This window comes from Festucalex cinctus, chromosome 21 (genome assembly GCF_051991245.1).
Source record: "Festucalex cinctus isolate MCC-2025b chromosome 21, RoL_Fcin_1.0, whole genome shotgun sequence".
Lineage (NCBI taxonomy): Eukaryota > Metazoa > Chordata > Actinopteri > Syngnathiformes > Syngnathidae > Festucalex > Festucalex cinctus.
The window spans coordinates 19,796,809-19,816,194 of record NC_135431.1 but is presented as its reverse complement, the minus strand read 5'-3'; the positions used below and the strand labels follow the sequence as shown (position 1 = coordinate 19,816,194).

Sequence of the window (19,386 nt, the reverse complement as noted above, 5' to 3'; positions counted from 1 at the left end):
TATCACGATATAGCCCTTATCGTTACATCCCTAGATATATGGGTTAAAAATACTGTATGTTATAGAAGTCAGGATATTCCACTGGTCTTGTGCCTATTTGTGAATCCAGTTCATTACCTGTAATTCTGGCCAGATGTTGTACAGTGGTTGTTTTTCCAGTCCCAGTTTCTCCCACTAACAGAACAGGCTCCTGTTTAGCAATACAAATGGCCAGTCGCTCCAGTAGAACAGCAGCTGGCCGAGTGGCAGCAAAAGACTGGTGATCACTGCTGATAAAAAACAATTTATAATAAAAAAAAAAAAAAATAAAAAAAAAAGATTACAATTATTCACATTAAAAGAAATATAACAATGTACTTTTAAGTAGGCGATTTCAACAAATGATTGGGCTCAAAATACATTGTTGAATGTGTTACAACCTGTCTATAATTCCCTCAACGTTTTAAAAGCTTAGTCTACTACAGTTCCGCTTTTACAGGCTTTTCCATTTTTTGTTTTGTTTTCCAGCAGAACATTGACGGTTTTGTGCTAAAACTAAATGAAACTTTTTTTTCCAAAAAGAAAAGATCCTTCATTTCAAATTTGTGTTCATGTGAGGCTTTTTGCAATGAATTTTATAATAATTGTGGGATGCTGAAAGTTGTTTCTAACCTTTATGATTATTATTATTATTATAGCATTTTATTCTCAACACTTTTTGCAAACAACTCCTACATTATACTTCCGATTTACACCGTTCAAATTTGACAAACTATTTCTTCAAAATTAATCCATATTGCATAATGCATTCTATAATTTCATTGAAGTGATTGAACACGTGGCCCCCATTATTCAGCATTATATGTCACTTTTCAATATAGATACACTGTAAGACATACATCTTTTTTTTTTTTAGTTAAAGCTAAAACTTTCGTCTTTTCATTTATAATTCATCCATAACTTCTCATTTGTAATTTACAACCAATTTATCTTTCTTTATTCATTTAACATACATTTTTTTGAATGCATTCGTTCAATGACACATTCGCTGCTTCCATTTCACAACACTTCAATGATGCCACCAAGTCTTCTGTGGGTCAATGGATAGATTGGCAGTGCAGTAGCTCATTGAACAGTAAACAGGAGGTGAGGGTTCGATACCAGTCTCAGACTGGTTGAATTCAAACTTCTGTCTTTTCATTTATAATTCATTCAGAATTTCTCAAATGTAATTTACAGCCAATGTATCTTTCTTTATTCATTTAACATACGTTTTATTTAATGCATTCTGGTTCAGCAAGACATCTCTCAATTACATTTCACACTTCAATGATAACAATAGCATTCTGCTATTAGCAGTCAGCTTAGCATTCAGCTATTAGCATTCGGCTTTCAGCATCCCACGCAATTTCTTCAGAAATTGCTTAGTCTAGTACTAATAATACTACTACTACAAATAATAATACATTTATTTTGTATAGCGCTTTTCAAGGTACTCAAAGACGCGTCAGAGAAAGTCCAACAAAGAAATATTGAAGACAATAATAAAATCAGTACAAAAAGCTTTAAAAAAAATAAAAATAAATTAAAAAAATTTTTTTTTTTAAAAAGTCCAAAACATAAAATCATTACAGTAATAAAATCAGTACAAAACTATCCATCCGTTTTCTGTACCGCTTACTCCTCACAAGGGTTGCTGGAGGTTATCCCAGCCGGCTTCGGACAGTAGGCGTGGTACACCCTGAACTGGTTGCAGTAATTAGCATCTGAGATGAGTCGTGAATTGTATATTGATTCCTTATAGCATATGCATGGACAGAGGTGGTCAAAGGGGTTGGTGAGTTAATTGTCCCACTTACATACTCAGCTGCACTGTTTCAGTCTGCTTTCGACCTAGAGTCACTCTACCCACCAAGGCCTCATCATCAGTCAATGAGATGGCAGGCTGATACATCTGGCAGAAGTGCTGCACCTAGGAAGATGATGAAAAAAAAAAAAAAAAGTGTTTCCATTAACTAATACATTCTAATATTTAACTTATTTATTTTTTCTGTTTTTTACACAAGAGCATAGAGAAAGCTTTGACATGCAGCTTGACAGAAAGTGGTGGCTTCAAACAATAGTAGTTACAGTATTAGGTTTCATGTTTTGAAAACGGCCAGCAGGTGGCAGCAGAGTATGAGCAATCAGCCAAGGCCATTTTACAAAACAAGCTCCTTTTGCCAGATTCAACCAAGAATGTGAATAATGATTTAATTTGTCGGACTATATTGTTTATAATAATTAGTTGCAGGTAAAATAAAAAGGGTAAAATTGACATGCTTCGAGAGCTCAATTAGCTCGATTAGGTCACTTCCTGTTTCCTGCTAGCATAGCAAAGCAGTAGCCTGATGCAGCTCGACTTCACGCAAGTTGCCGATACTAAAGTGAGCTAATTAAGTGAAATGGGTTTGCGTTTGTTATTTAACTACAAGTTACTAAATAATTGTGGGATGCTGAAAGCATCCCACATATGTTGTTTCTAACCTTTATTATTATACTTATTATAGCATTTTATTCTCAACACTTTTTGCAATCAAACTACTCCTAAATAATACTTCCGATTTACACCGTTCAAATTTCAACTTGCTGACAAAATTCACGCCTTTCGGGGTATTTATCGTTTGACTTCATATTACTTACAATACTCGCATAATTTAATGTTAAAGATCAACTTTTCCCCATTCAGTTTTAATGGGACTGACACTGAATTTTTTCTAAGTCCCATTTTCCACGCCTACTTCCATACATACAACATACCATCTTGACTGGCTTTCTGATATTTCTCAGTGGCGCAGTTGGGAGAGTGCATGTACAGTAAGCAGTAGGTCGCAGGTTCAAAGCCCACCGCCGACTGTACATTGCACATATGTCCGTGGCAATTACATAAACGGATATTAAGTATACCAACTGACTATCATACCAGGAATTGCGTTATACTGACATGATCAAACACGTGTCCCAAATTAACGCTGATGGCTTTCAGCGTCAGGTGACACTTTAAATTACAAATACGTCAATTCGCTCTGTTACTCACAGGTCCGGTGGCTCACGGAGTTAAGTGCTGGAGCCAGGTGAATAGCAAAGACAGCCCTACGAATGGTTCGCTGGTTCAAACCTCGGATGGAGCAACTTTTTTTTTTTTTTTCTCAGTTTAGTCATAATACAACAAGTTCCTTCATTAGCATTCTGCTATTAGCAGTCAGCTTAGCATTCAGCTATTAGCATTCGGCTTTCAGCATCCCACGCAATTTCTTCAGAAATTGCTTAGTCTAGTTATACTTATTGTGGGATGCTGAAAGCATCCCACATATGTTGTTTCTAACCTTTATTATTATTATTATACTTAAACTTATTATTATAGCATTTTATTCTCAACACTTTTTGCAATCAAACTACTCCTACATTATACTTCCGATTTACACCGTTCAAATTTCAACTTGCTGACAAAATTCACGCCTTTCGGGCTATTTATCTTTTGACTTCATATTACTTACAGTACTCGCATAATTTAATGTTAAAAATCTACTTTTCCCCATTCAGTTTTAATGGGACTGACACTGAATTTTTTCTAAGTCCCATTTTCCACGCCCACTTCCATACATACAACAGACCATCTTGACTTGCTTTCAGATATTGCTTCGTGGCGCAGTTGGGAGAGTGCATGTACAGTAAGCAGGAGGTCGCAGGTTCAAAGCCCACCGCCGACTGTACATTGCACATATGTCTGTGGCAATTACATAAACAGATATTAAGTATACCAACTGACTATCACACCAGGAAATGCGTTATACTGACATGATCAAACACATGTGTCCCAAATCAGCGCTGATGACTTTCAGCGTCAGGTGACACTTTGAACTACAAATACGCCAATTCGCTCTGCTGCTCACAGGTCGGGTGGCTCACTGGCTTAAGCGCTTGCATAGCAAAGACAGCCCTACGAATGGTTCGCTGGTTCAAACCTCGGATGGAGCAACTTTTGGACATGGACATGCTTCTTTTTTTTTTTTTAGTTAAAACTAAAACTTTCTTCTTTTCATTTATAATTCAACCATAATTTCTCATTTGTAATTTACAACCAATTTATCTTTCTTTATTTAACATACATTTTATTGCATGTTCAGACACATTCGCTGCTTCCATTTCACAACACTTCAGTTATGCCACCAAGTCTTCTGTGGGTCAGTGGATATATTGGCAGTGCAGTAGCTCATTGAACAGTAAACAGGAGGTGAGGGTTCAAATTCAATCTCAGACTGGTTGAATTTAAACTTCAGTCTTTTCATTTATAATTCATTCATAATTTCTCATATGTAATTTACAGCCAATGTATCTTTCTTTATTAATTTAACATACGTTTTATTTAATGCATTCTGGTTCAGCAAGACATCTCTCAATTACATTTCACACTTCAATGATAACAATAGCATTCTGCTATTAGCAGTCAGCTTAGCATTCAGCTATTAGCATTCGGCTTTCAGCATCCCACGCAATTTCTTCAGAAATTGCTTAGTCTAGTTATTATAGCATTTTATTCTCAACACTTTTTGCAATCAAACTACTCCTACATTATACTTCCGATTTACACCGTTCAAACTTCAACTTGCTAACAAAATTCACGCCTTTCGGGGTATTTATCGTTTGACTCCATATTACTTACAGTACTCGCATAATTTAATGTTAAAGATCTACTTTTCCCCATTCAGTTTTAATGGAACTGACACTGAATTTTTTATAAGTCCCATTTTCCACGCCCACTTCCATACATACAACAGACCATATTGACTTGCTTTCTGATACTGCTCAGTGGCGCAGTTGGGAGAGTGCATGTACAGTAAGCAGGAGGTCACAGGTTCAAAGCCCACCGCCGACTGTACATTGCACGTGTCCCGTGACAATTATGTAAACGGACATTAAGTATACCAACTGACTATTACATTAGGAAATGCGTTATACTGGCATGATCAAACACGTGTCCCAAATCAGCGCTGACTTTCAGCGTCAGGTGACACTTTAAATTACAAATACGCCAATTCGCTCTGCTGCTCACTGGCTTAAGCGCTTGCGCCAGGTGAATAGCAAAGACAGCCCGATGAATGGTTCGCTGGTGCAAACCTCGGATGGAGCAACTTTTTTTTCTTTTTTTTTCTCAAAAGTAGATCATTGAATAGTAAACAGGAGGCGAGGGTTCGATACCAGTGTCAGACTGGTTGAATTTAAAGGTACACTCAGTATTATACAGTGGCATCTAGTGTTGAAATAAAAAGTCATTCATTTAAAAAAAAACTAATGTTTGTGTTAGTAGTAAGTAAAAAGATATGTTATATCGCATAAACATACTTTTTTTAAATATAACGGTAAGTATATAAATCACTAATTATTTTACATGACCGCGCCTCACCTGCTCGTGTCCGCCATGTTTTGGCGCCATCTTTCTGCTACGGGTGCCGTCAACGACAAATTTCAGCGCTCCATTTCTTAACGCGTTTTTGGAACGCCTTTGCAGACGCACTTCCGGTTTGTATGGCGACCGCATGTACACGAAGAAGAAGAGTTTCCGGTCCCCGAAGAGAGCATTATCAAGCATCACAATTGCTTTGGAAATTTATTTTATTTCAGCGCGACAAAACAAGAGTTTATATTGTAGCCGCATTTGCCAGATGGAGAGAAATGAGGAACAGACTAGGTTTGGGACGTGCCGGTGCCTTCGACTGCTTTCTACTTGACCGGTAAGTAAGAGTACATTTGTGTTTACGTTTTGAGAGCGAGAGAAAAAGTATACACCGTACTAATTAACTCATTCACTGCCTTTGACAAGTATACTTGTCAATTGTATTTTTTAGAGCGGTGCTAAATGGGGGCGAATCTGAGCATGCTCCACTGTAAATATCAAACTTGGAAACAACTTTACTGATGCCCAACCACCGGTAGATGACATCATTGCCCCATTTTATAGGAAATAAACACAGTTTCAGAGTCCATGGGAGAAATGGCTGTATTTTGGCAAACCTACATTTTTCTGCTGTCAATTATAAAAGAACGGGACGGGACAAAAAGTAGGGAGTCTATTCTGTTATTTGGTAGATTTGGTTTATATATAATTATTGAATGTAATATCACGTGAGTATTGGAAATGTAAAAATTTTCTATAATGACTGGCAGTGAATGAGTTTTAATACGATGTTCGTACCTTTGTTTTACGATCACTGTAGCTGTTGATTAGCAACTCCGCACCACTTGAACGATTTCGTTATGTAGCTACTTGCTTTGAAAAAAAAAAAAAAGATTCCCGCTGGCACGTTATATTTAGAGTAAATGCGCAAGTTATTGTGTAATGTAATGTAACTGTGATTTCGGAGGTATATTTGCCCATAACTTCAATGGAGAATCTAAAGCATACTGTATTAGTGGAGGAGTTGAAAATTATTATTTTCGTTGTGGTTGGTGAAAATAGTGTTCTCGAAATTAATTTTCGGCAGGGAATAACTTTCTGGACTTAAATGCTGGCTGTACCGTAAGCACTGCTCGAGTCTGAACTCTCTCACTCAAGTGTGTACTGGTCCATTGTGTAATTGGGTGCACAAGAATTTACACGCTGCTACGTTTTCCACGGAAACTCGACAAGCAAGCAGCCATTGCATATTCTATGAAGTCAAGTTACTTTTATCTAGCTAATACAATGTTTTGGGCCCAAAAACTAAAGATCTTACCTCTATTTTGGGGGCTTTGTTGGAAAGTTGGTGACATATAGTAGTATCATCAATTATTTTATTTTATAATTTTGTTTTTGTTTGTGTCACACTAGATCAACAGCCAAACTTGAGGGGTTCCAGAACCATATTCTGATGTGTACAAGCATTCATGCACCGTTTAAATACATCACCGACCTGCAAGAAAAAAAATTATCAAGGGGAGAGTCAGCAGCCAAATTGGAAAGCCCCGAATGAGGACACTTGAATGGAGGACCCCAGAAGGCTTCGGTGTTGTACCACCAGTATCTCCACCTACCATATCTGAGCTGCAACAAACTGAAGTCAGCCGACGTCTTGGTATGTCATTTACATATGGACGGTATTACACACTACATTAACTTTTTTTGTGAAGCAATACGGAATTGTCACATGTACAAGCACCACTTGTTTTACAGAGGACCTGCTGACCAGGTGTCTGAAGCCATGGAGTGACTCCTCTCTCACTTTCCTCAGCAAGGCTTTGAAGAATATGATATCATCGTTGGTGGGAACATCCCCTCACTCCATAACATGTACTTGTGCAGTCAAGGAGCATGTAAAACTTAATAAAACCAGCAAACATTGAAGTGACTTCATTTTTACTGCAGTCTGTTCACACAATCAATGGACAAGCCTTCCTTAATTTTGCCCCAATAACATCATAGAGTAGGCGAAAAGTAGTGTTACAGATCATACTATGTGTTCGGGAGAGTTTGAGGAATGTTGCAATGTTAATGGGGGACAATGTCAGCACACACCCACACACACACACACACACACACACACACACACACCCCCACACACACACAAAAAAACATCATGGTATTGAGTTAATCAGATATTTTAGCTGTGTACAACACATACCTGCTCTGTAACACTACTTTTGGCCCAAACCTGTATGTCTATTTTCCATATTTTGAAATGCACAGCGTATTGGTAAATTTCTGGAACAACTGCAATTCATGTAGCTCATTATATTCTAACAGCATTTTTTTTTTTTTTTTTTAGTTAATATGTTGATTTCATGTAGACTTTTATTTTACTTTATTTTATTTATTCATTTTCATGTGCTGTACCTTACATTCATTGGCCAATGAAGAATGCCTTGTCATTGCAAGCATTTATAATAATTCTCCAGGCTTTTGATGTTTTACATTTCTGGTCATGTAAAATAGTGTTAGGTTAGGTGTCGAATGAACACTGCATGTTGACGCCAAAGGAAATAGTATTTTTTAGTTATTCAAAATGTACAAATTAACACACAACAACAATATACAAGTTATACAAACTACAACAACAAGTGTCAGACATGGACTAATTATATGCCAGGTAAAAAACCATTGTATTGTCCTCGAGGATCTGGGAAAGTGTCACTTATTTGCCACAAGTCACCAAGGTGCTGCAGTCTGGGATCCAGGTACAGGAAATCATGGTGGTGCTGATGTGTCAGCAATGTGTCAAAAAGTATTTCTTGGTGTCAGTCTATCAGCTGGACTTGGATATCTTCATGTTCCTCCATGGTCATTTCCTGTACGAGTCTCTGCAAGAAGGTAACAATTGTATGTCAGATGAGGTACCAAACAATGAACTGAAAGTCACTGAGCCAATGAAGTACATTATTACATGAGCAAGACTATTTGTGAAAGCCATGTAAATTCCTGCACATCGAAGTACAAGGAAGCTGTTGTATCTTCAATCAAAACTAATTAAGTTGCTTAGTGATACTTATTAGGTAAAATTGTTCAATATGGTGACAAATCGATATCTGAGTAAAGGGTTTCAAATGTTTTTGTAAGCAGCACTTTTCTGAGTGGTTAGTAGCAACAAGACACGGGGGGAATTACGAGTGAGTTGCAGATGTGTAGTTCAGTTAACACCATTATTTTTGTACTATATACTCAACATATCAGCAAACGATGTAATTAAATACCACATATTCCAAGCAAAGGTATGTTATGAGCCATTCACATGCATGCTCGAATGGAATTATTTTTCCATGATGACATAATTGTACGTTACGAGACACCGCGTTCTCTTCCTCGTCGTCTCCCTCGCCCCCTCCTCGCCCTCTTTGAGATGGTCCACATGTCTATAAAACATATAACATAACTGTGTGACTCTGTTGCATGGTTTAGTTGCATTAACAAATATGAACATAGGCCTAGATAGCCATTATCATTAGCTGACGTACAGTATTTCCTAACAATGCCGACAAAAATATTAATTCTGAAATTAAATGACTAAATCACAAATATTAGGGATCTGTACAGTATGTCTAACAAATGCAATTCACTTACGTCATCACTCGAGGGAATACCAGAAGTTGTTTGCGTTCTGTTCCGGTGAAATTGGTGGTAGGCTGTTGAAGTAGGGTCTTTCTGGGACGCCGTAGTTCGTGTGCTTAAAATCATTGCATTATCTTGTTTGACCGATAGATGGCGGTCGTGAGCTACACACTGCGGCTTTAAAGTTCTGTCTTTTCATTTTTATTCATTCATAATTTCTCATATGTAATTTACAACCAATGCAATGTAATGTAGTCTACAAGTTACTAAATAATTCCGAGTAATACTACTACTAGTAATACTGTTTCTACTGCTGCTAATACTACTACTAGTACTACTACTACGGCTATTACTAGTAATTAATAGTTAATTACGATGTAATTTTCACGGAATTTCTTCTTATTTCCTTCATTAGCATTCTGCTATTAGCAGTCAGCTTAGCATTCAGCTATTAGCATTCGGCTTTCAGCATCCCACGCAATTTCTTCAGAAATTGCTTAGTCTAGTTATTATTATAGCATTTTATTCTCAACACTTTTTGCAATCAAACTACACCTACATTATACTTCCGATTTACACCGTTCAAATTTCAACTTGCTGACAAAATTCACGCCTTTCGGGGTATTTATCATTTGACTTCATATTACTTACAGTACTCGCATAATTTAATGTTAAAGATCTACTTTTCCCCATTCAGTTTTAATGGGACTGACACTGAATTTTTTCTAAGTCCCATTTTCCACGCCCACTTCCATACATACAACAGACCATCTTGACTGGCTTTCTGATATTTCTCAGTGGCGCAGTTGGGAGAGTGCATGTACAGTAAGCAGGAGGTCGCAGGTTCAAAGCCCACCGCCGACTGTACATTGCACATATGTCCGTGGCAATTACATAAACGGATATTAAGTATACCAACTGACTATCATACTAGGAATTGCGTTATACTGACATGATCAAACACATGTGTCCCAAATTAGCGCTGATGGCTTTCATCAGGTGACACTTTAAATTACAAATACGCCAATTCGCTCTGTTACTCACAGGTCCGGTGGCTCACGGAGTTAAGTGCTGGAGCCAGGTGAATAGTAAAGACAGCCCTACGAATGGTTCGCTGGTTCAAACCTTGGATGGAGCAACTTTTTTTTTCTTTTTCTCAGTTTAGTCATAATACAACAAGTTCCTTCATTAGCATTCTGCAATTAGCAGTCAGCTTAGCATTCAGCTATTAGCATTCGGCTTTCAGCATCCCACGCAATTTCTTCAGAAATTGCTTAGTCTAGTTATACTTATTATTATAGCATTTTATTCTCAACACTTTTTGCAATCAAACTACTCCTACATTATACTTCCGATTTACACCGTTCAAATTTCAACTTGCTGACAAAATTCACGCCTTTCGGGGTATTTATCGTTTGACTTCATATTACTTACAGTACTCGCATAATTTAATGTTAAAGATCTACTTTTTTCTAAGTCCCATTTTCCACGCCCACTTCCATACATACAACAGACCATCTTGACTGGCTTTCTGATACTGCTCAGTGGCGCAGTTGGGAGAGTGCATGTACAGTAAGCAGGAGGTCACAGGTTCAAAGCCCACCGCCGACTGTACATTGCACATGTGTCCCGTGACAATTATGTAAACGGACATTAAGTATACCAACTGACTATCACACTAGGAAATGCGTTATACTGGCATGATCAAACACATGTGTCCCAAATTAGCGCTGATGGCTTTCATCAGGTGACACTTTAAATTACAAATACGCCAATTCGCTCTGCTGCTCACAGGTAAGGTTAGCTCACGGGGTTAAACGCTTGGTTCAAACCTCGGATGGTGCAACTGGTTGAATTTAAATTTCTGTCTTTTCATTTATAATTCATTCATAATTTCCCTGACACATTCGCTGGTTCAGCAAGACAACTCTAAATTACATTACATCTACATGTCCATGATAGCTGAATGGTTAAAGCAATGGATTGTCCCGTGGGAGATCATGGTTCGATCCCTCGTTGAGAAACGTTTTAGCACTTTGATTTCATACAGTAGTCATTGTATAATTCTTTATAGTTGCGCTTTGTAATAATTTGACACAAAATATCTTCACAATAGTGTTTTTGTTTGACCATTTATGAGTTTTTAAAGTTTTAAATGAGCAATTCACATTCAAACCCAAAAACGTTGAATACTTTGAATTTCACTCCCAAACACGTGTACATGTTTGTTTGTTTTTTGTTACACAAGAGCAGAGAGAAAGCTTTGACAAGCAGCTTGACAGAAAGTGCTGGCTTCAACCATTGGAAGTTATTAGGTTCCATGTTTCAAAATCGGCCAGCAGGTGGCAGCAGAGTATTAGCAATCAAGGCCATGTTACAGACAAAAGTAGATCATTGAATAGTAAACAGGAGGCGAGGGTTCGATACCAGTGTCAGACAGGTTGAATTTAAACTTCTGTCTTTTCATTTATAATTCATTCTTAATTTCTCATATGTAATTTACAACCAATGTAATGTAATGTAGTCTACAAGTTACTCAATAATTACGAGTAATTATTGAGTAACTTGTAGACTACAAGTTACTAAATAATTACGAGTAATACTACTACTAGTAATACTGTTTCTACTACTGCTACTGCTACTACTACTACTACTACTACTACTACTACTAGTACTACTACTACTACTTTAAGTAATTAATAGTTAATTACGGTGTAATTTTCACGGAATTTCTTCTTATTTCCTTCATTAGCATTCTGCTATTAGCAGTCAGCGTAGCATTCAGCTATTAGCATTCGGCTTTCAGCATCCCACGCAATTTCTTCAGATATTGCTTAGCCTAGTTACTAGTAAATCTACTACTACTACTACTACTAGTAGTAATTAATAGTTAATTACGATGCAATTTTCACAGAATTTCTTTTTATTTCCTTCATTAGCATTCTGCTATTAGCAGTCAGCTTAGCATTCAGCTATTAGCATTCGGCTTTCAGCATCCCACACAATTTCTTCAGAAATTGCACTTAGTCTAGTTGTCTTAGTCTTTCAGCATTCCCACATGTTATTGAGATTCTTTCATCTTATCTTATTATAGCATTTTATTCTCCTCACTTTTTTGCCGGCAAACTACTCCCACATAATTCCGATTTACACCGTTCAAATTTCAACTTTCTGAGGAAATTCACGCCTTTCATTTTCAATGGGACTGACATTGAATCCCACTTTCCACGCCCACTTCCATACATACAACAGACCATTATGACCAGCTTTCTGATACTGCTCAGTGGCGCAGTTGGGAGAGTGCATGTACAGTAAGCAAGAGGTCGCAGGTTCAAAGCCACCGCCGACTGTACACTGCACATGTGTCCGTGACAATTATGAAAACGATATTAAGTATACCAACTGACTATCATATCAGGAAATACGTTCTAGTGAAATTATTAAACACATGTCCCCAATTAGCGTTTATCCCTTTCAGCATGAGATGACACTTTGAACGACAAATACGTCAATTTACTCTGGTTTGCACCAAGCCCCATTAGCTCACCTGGTAAGTAACTTGACTGCGGTTACATTTTAAGAAACAAGTCTCGGTTCGAAGCTCGGTGGGGAAATGTTTTTATTTATTTATTTATTTTTTTTCTTTCACCCCCAACTTTCATTTAAGACATGGATATTGTTCAATTGTTTTCCATAAAAATTTAATATACTAATAGTAAGTACATCCATCAATTCTGTAAATAAAAATATAAAACATGGTTAGAAATCAAGCCCTCCGTGAATCACCTCATTATTATAACTGTAGCGATAATTGGGTCGTCTTTTGGACTAATTAATAATCTGGACGTTACAGAGGTAAATTATATTTACCTCGATAACCTCTGGGGCACCACGTTGGTTTTGCTTTGGGTTAGCAGGAGCAAACAACGACCAAAATCCTTCTTTCATCAGTCATTTATAATCTAAAGTCGCCACACTCGATATTCAGTGGTTCGTTGTACTAACAAAAGAATAATAATCCACTCGGAAACACAGATGACTTAGGCGGAATAGAGTTCATAAAACATGCATTTATTCACGATTGCTACACTACAGAATCAAAACACTGCCTATCTAACTATTCTACCGTCAGAAGAAAAGGAATAAAATAAAGCAAATGAAAATAAGGAAGGAATGCGAATGAATAAAGAAACAGGGAAAAGAGAAATTTGACCTGCCAGATTTGTGATATGTTTCAAACGTAAGTGGCACACAGTGGTGACGGATAACACGGGCTGAGGGCTGAGCAGATGTCACCAAAAGTTGAAATATGGATGATGTCACTAACATGAATAATGTGAACCTGTGCCATGTATTAACAAATGAATGCAACGATGCAATGATTGTTTGAGATAATCGCTATGTCACACAAAACTGGTATGTCACACAACACTAGTCTGAAATGTCTTTGGTGTAAGTGTCAACTTCATTAGCGTTTAAACATGCCCCATAATTGGTAAATATACTTGTGAACCAGCAGCCAGCATAAAACACAACACATACACATACATCCATTTACGGTAACACAGTTGCATACACACAACACACTCATCTGCCATAGCACACATACTTATATGGAGTACGGGAGTAAAGATTTTGGCCTGTCACTATGAGGTGGCAAGAAATGTGGTTTTGACATGCCACCATGAGATTGCAAGAGACGTGGTTTTAACATACCATGTATTTTGTTTGGAGTTTGGTTTGAATTTTTATGTTAATCAGTATTGGTGTGGGGCATTATGAGTAAAAAGCTTTGAAGGGATTTTATTCACAAATGGGAAGTACAGTTTATTTTAAAGTCATGAATGTTTTGTCAGCATAGAAAATCAGACCTTGTCAACAAATGTGTTTTGCAAAGCTGTTAAGGTCGCATTTTTAAGAGGAACTGAGAAGAGGAAGTAAGCACCAGACATTTAGAACTCAGCAGTTCAAACTTTGGTACGGACTGACTGGAACACACTCATCTGTGCTTAGTCATGCTATGTTCAGCATCCCGAGGTTATAAATTGGCGGGGACAAAACGAGGCGGGTGTGCAAAAAAGAGCGAGGCTCTCTCTCTGTCGAGAAGGGCATTTTCGTCTCTGCGCCCCATTTACCCCTATATGCTAAATGAGGAAGTAATTCTAACAATCAAAATAAGAGTAATTTGTGGTAGACACATTGTCTTGATTGGCTGTTAGAAGATAATAGTTCCCCTTGTTTTGATCAGTTTTATTAAATTAAACAGCCGGGGTAGTAAATGGTAAACTTCCTCAATTATTTTCTTTGAGCTACTAGTTTAGCTCAAAGATAATTAGGCCCAGGTGGTTCATCACAGAATAGCTACCTGTCGTGACTACCCAGCAAAGGAATAATTCTTTTTCAAAGCTTTTGCCCTTCTTTTTGGTTTTTGATTTTTCTTTTCTTTTTATTTTTTTCTTGTTTCTTCAATTGATGATCTGGAGTAAGGAGCAACAAATTGTGAGTACATGTGATTCTGTTTGGTTTGAATTTATGGTGTGAATCATTACCTCTTGTCATTAATCAACATATATTCCTTATTGCACAAATTTTGCTTTGCTATTGGTTTGAACACTGATCAAGTAATAAATCAAGAAAGACAAGAAGTAGTTTAGAGTTTTTATGTGTATGGTCACATTAATCATTGATTTTTTAAACCCAACCTTCACTTTCCGACTTTAACACTTTTCTCTCACTATTTGAGTCATACTTAGAGATACCTTATTGAATAGATAATAGTTCCATCTACATGTCGGCTGCGTTCCCAAAAATTCCTGAAAGGTTATTTCGGCTTACATAAACAAATAAAACAAGCCCTTACGGTTCTAACAAGGACAGTAAAACATATTTAGGTCATTCTAAGTGCAACCGATCATAAGGAAAGGAGCCGCTGTAAAAAGAGTGTGATTAGATTTTATATCCTTAAATCATCAAAGGTTACTCGTTAAGGGTGTAGTCTAATGGAAGCCGGGGCTGACACTCTAAAACTGGGGCGGTGAGAACCTAAACGAATCCTTTTCGACGCCAGCTTGAAGCGTCCCCGTCATCTCTGTAAATCCCGTGTTACTACGGTTTGAGATAAAAGGGGGGCCTTAACCCTTTGTAACGGAGAGTTGGCCAGGTAAGCAAGATCAGACAGTGGATACGCCGAGCTAGAAATCAAACGCACACTTACGAGAATCGTTTGCGTCGAATGAGCAGAAAGGTCTTGAAAAAAGGGGGAAAAATAGTCAATGTTCGTTCCAAAAAGGCAAGAAAAAAAAAAAAAAAGGGGGTTTATTCCACAGGTGAGCAAGGGAAGCCACTCAGGGGCCTGACGTAGTTGCGCCAATCGTCCCTTGATTGGTCGGCGACTCGGCGAGGTTGATTCTCCGGCAGCTGTCCGAGTTCAGGTGTTGCAGCTCGGTCCGTACGCGCCTGCGTACGGGGAAGGCCAGCCGTTGGAGGTGCGTTGGCACTGCGGCGGAGCGCCACCGAATAGCAGGTGAGGTGCGCGGCTTAGTTGCACAACCTTGAGTCCGGCGATACGTTGCAAGTGTACGCCGGGGCCGCGGAGTCCGCCTCTGGCGGGCACTCCACTGATGGTGAAGAGAAAAAAAAGAAAAAAGGAGTAAAACAGTCTTTGGGGTCAGCGTTGCAGTTTGCACCTGCTTTGGCGTGGCGTGGAGCGAGGGTCCGCTCTCGGCAACGGTTGCTGCCAGAAAAGAAAAGGGCCATGTGGTTGGCAAGTTTCTTGGAACAAAGAGTTCGAGCAGGCTGGGGCACTTGCAGGTCGTGCAAGAGAGTTTTGGAAGAGGCTTGGAAGCCAGAGACAAGAGGCGGAAGAGCAGGAAGAGCAAGAGAGTCTTTGGGCAGGGCTTCAGTGGGTGGTAGCACACCCTTCTGCTCGCTCGGGCAGACTTTAAGAAAAAAATTATTAAAGAGATTAATAATTTGGCATTAAATTTGGTCAGTCTGGCAAATCAGTTTTCCCACACAACCCGTTTAACACACATCGTAATTAATGCATCATAAACTAACTTGTGAGGTAACTTCTACTTGACTAATCTGACTGAACTGAGAGATATTGATTATCTTTCATTCTTTATGGAGTACAAATGAAATAGGATGTTCATACACACAAAGATATAACATGAATCATTCGTAGTTCAGTTGTCTGTCAAGAATTATCATGGTATAAATGTGTAAAATGCGGTTACTTATGTGAATTGTCACTAAGGATAGTTCCAAGTTTCACCACTTGACGGTGCTGTTGCTCCATCTAGATGTTCCAGGAAGGGCGAGGCGCCAGAATACCCTTTGTGATTGATAAGAAGTCATGAACATTCCTTTGATCGGTCATTTGTGTATTCCAAATCATTGGAGCCATTTGTTCGGGCTCCAAGAAGACGGGCTTGAATACACTCCTTCGGCAGACGCATAAATTCCTTTGTCACCTGGTCAGCGGCTTCAAAAGAGTTTTGTTGGTGGTTGGGTGACCACCTGCAGAGCTAACCAAGTTTAGATCCTGTCTGGGCAGTGGAATATTTATGCGGCTGCAGAGAATTTGCTTTAGAAGAAGCAAACTTAAAAAAAAAAGTTAGAGGGTGGAGTGGGCCTAGAGGCCATAGTTGTTAGATAACATTGGAGCAGTTGCTCATATACCTCCTCCGTGGTTCAGTGGGTACAACACTGATACCGATCCATGAGTTCGCTGGTACGATACCAGTCTGGTCCCTTTATTTTTTATTATTATTATTTTTAAGTTAAAACTGAAATCCCATGAAAAAAGCCATTTTCTTTTGTCAAAAATTGTAAAACGTGGCCTGGTAATGCTTGTGATGTTACGCTCGAAGCTGACGCTCGCGCAAGTGTCGAGCGCTCGCGACAAAAAGTGTCGCGCTTCATTCAGTGGAAAAACACGTGGTCGGGGAAGGGAAGCATCCACGGGATCCCATTGAAAAGATACAATGCTGCCATCTGCTGGCCAGAGTTCGTGGGTATTTTCTTTTTGTATTATTTTGCAGCGCTTTAAGTGGGCGAACGCACCGGGACGGAGCTCAGGCACTTCTCACCATGCAAAGAACGTACTGTCACAGGCTGTCAGTGTTCCGATACGCTTGATAATGCATATTTTGATCCCAAAATGCTGTTCTGCCGAGCGCCGTTCGTCCACGTACTTATAATGTGGAAATCCGTTGCTTCTGTTTCAACTAAAGCATTGTTGTGTTTCTCTAAGTTGTGTTGTGTTAACTACAGCGTGGGCTAACAGCTCTTCCTTTTAGTGCTGTTATATTAAGACGCTGAGACCGCAGATTGGCATCGGCAATCTCTTAACTCAACTCTTTTGTTCATTCATCCCTAGACAACAACATACGACAGTGCCGCCTAGCGGTCACATTGTAATAATACACCACATCGCTCTTTTCCAACAAAAGTGCTGTTGGTTTTTTTTTTTTAAATGCCAAATATTGTTTGCAATGGTAAGTGTAGTAGTCATTGTAAAATTCTTTATAGTTGTTCTTTGTAATAATTTGACACAAAATATCTTCACAATAGATTTTTTGTTTGACCATTTATGAGTTTTTAAAGTTTTAAATGAGCAATTCACATTCAAACCCAAAAACATTGAATACTTTGCATTTCACTCCCAAACACGTGTACATGCTCTTTTTTTTTTTTTTTTTTTTTTTTTTTTTTTACATAAGAGTAGAGAGAAAGCTTTGACAAGCAGCTTGACAGAAAGTGGTGGCTTCAAACAATGGTATTTATTAGGTTCCATGTTTCAAAATCGGCCAGCAGGTGGCAGCAGAGTATTAGCAATCAGCCAAGGCCATGTTGCAGACAATTCTTTTTGCCAGTGTCCATTCAGTGTTCAGCATCAGATGTCACTTTTAAATATGACTACACCATAAGCCATGACTTTTAGCCCGACAAGTTAGGTCATCGATATTATTGATACATCGACAGTATCGATTCCGGATCGATTCTTTTGTTTGTTTTATATTTGTTGTTGTTCACAATTACATAAAATGTCACAATCATTTAACTACAAGTTACTACTTAATTACTAGTAATACTACTACTGTTTCTACGACTACTACTACTACTACTACTACTACTATTATTACTAATAATTAATAGGTAATTACTTTGTAATTTTCACAGTTTCATTGTTTCCTTCATTAGCATTCAGCTATGAGCATTCAGCTTACCAATCAGCTTTCAGCATTCCCACTAGTTTTACAAAGAAATCGTAATCGATATCGTAAAATCGGGTTGAGAGAAACTAATCGGGATTTTCTTGACTGGCAAAATCGAACAGCCCTACAGCGAGACTTCATCTTGCGAGAGCAAGGTTAAGGTTTAGTATGATTGCCAAATATGTTGGTTTTTTTTTTTGTTTGTTTGTTTTGCTTTGTTTTGGGGGGGTTTTGGACAGTTTTAAAAAAAGCTACAGCAACATATGCTTTTAACAAAGCAAGATAAAACCAAACCATCAACATAGTGCCAAAGGTGTTCATCAGGGGCAAGAAATGGAAAATTTTGGACTGGCCAAGTCAATCTGCACCCTTAATTTCTCTCTAAAAGGGAGACTAAAGAATAACCACAAAAGACAATCAACTGCAGAAAGCACCAGTAATAAACCAGTAAAAGTGTCACAATAGAAGAATGCAAAAGTTGGTGATAGGCCAAAAGCTTGATGTAGTAATTCCAAGCAAGCAAATATGTCTTATCCATGTTTATCTGTTATAAATATTTTCCTATTGTTTTGCTACCCTTTGGAACAACATAAGAGCTATACCAGTGTTCCCCGGATAAATAGCTCACTCTGGTCTTGGTGGACGGACTGGGATCAAAATTTGACCCTGGAAATATTGTCAACGGGAAGGGGGAGGTGACGTTTAACCTGGCGGTGGGTAAGAAAAGCCTGGTGAGCCACCAGGCTTATAAAACACTGTGGAAACATGTGTACCAACCTTTTTTCTTACATTATGTGATTTTTTTCCCCACTTAAAGCAATGCATCATTAATTTAAAGCAAAATATTATCTATGCTTTATTACTCAAATTTTTGGTAACCCATGTTTGTTGACCTCTGTTTTTTTAAGACTGCTTGAAATACCTTTTCTTTGGAGATATTGAGCTTGCTTCCAATTATCTCAGCCATCCGCAGTTGGCTTTCAGGGTGAGACATCATTGCTGTGAAGCAGTCAAGAGCCTGATTGAAATAGATTAGAACACATGGCTTTCATACATGGAAGCTAAATCACAAGCAAATACATTTTTTTTTAAATCATTTTTTCCCTATTTACATTCCATTTAAAACAT

At 38.2% G+C, this 19,386-nt stretch overlaps 1 protein-coding gene across 7 annotated transcripts in view; it reads right to left on the bottom strand.

The window, feature by feature from the left end:
* The window catches only part of mdn1 (midasin AAA ATPase 1), a 437,529-nt gene that overhangs the window by 362,503 nt on the left and 55,640 nt on the right, over nt 1-19,386 (bottom strand). For 5 of the 7 annotated variants that reach the window (XM_077510806.1, XM_077510808.1, XM_077510809.1 and 2 more), the window contains exons 12-14: nt 19,181-19,276; nt 1,839-1,951; nt 118-269 (exon numbers count right to left, since the gene is read on the bottom strand). In XM_077510806.1, coding sequence (XP_077366932.1) covers nt 118-269; nt 1,839-1,951; nt 19,181-19,276 — 361 coding nt within the window. The remainder of the gene's footprint in view (nt 1-117; nt 270-1,838; nt 1,952-19,180; nt 19,277-19,386) is intronic. The other 2 variants (XM_077510807.1, XM_077510810.1) reach the window with 1 other exon arrangement.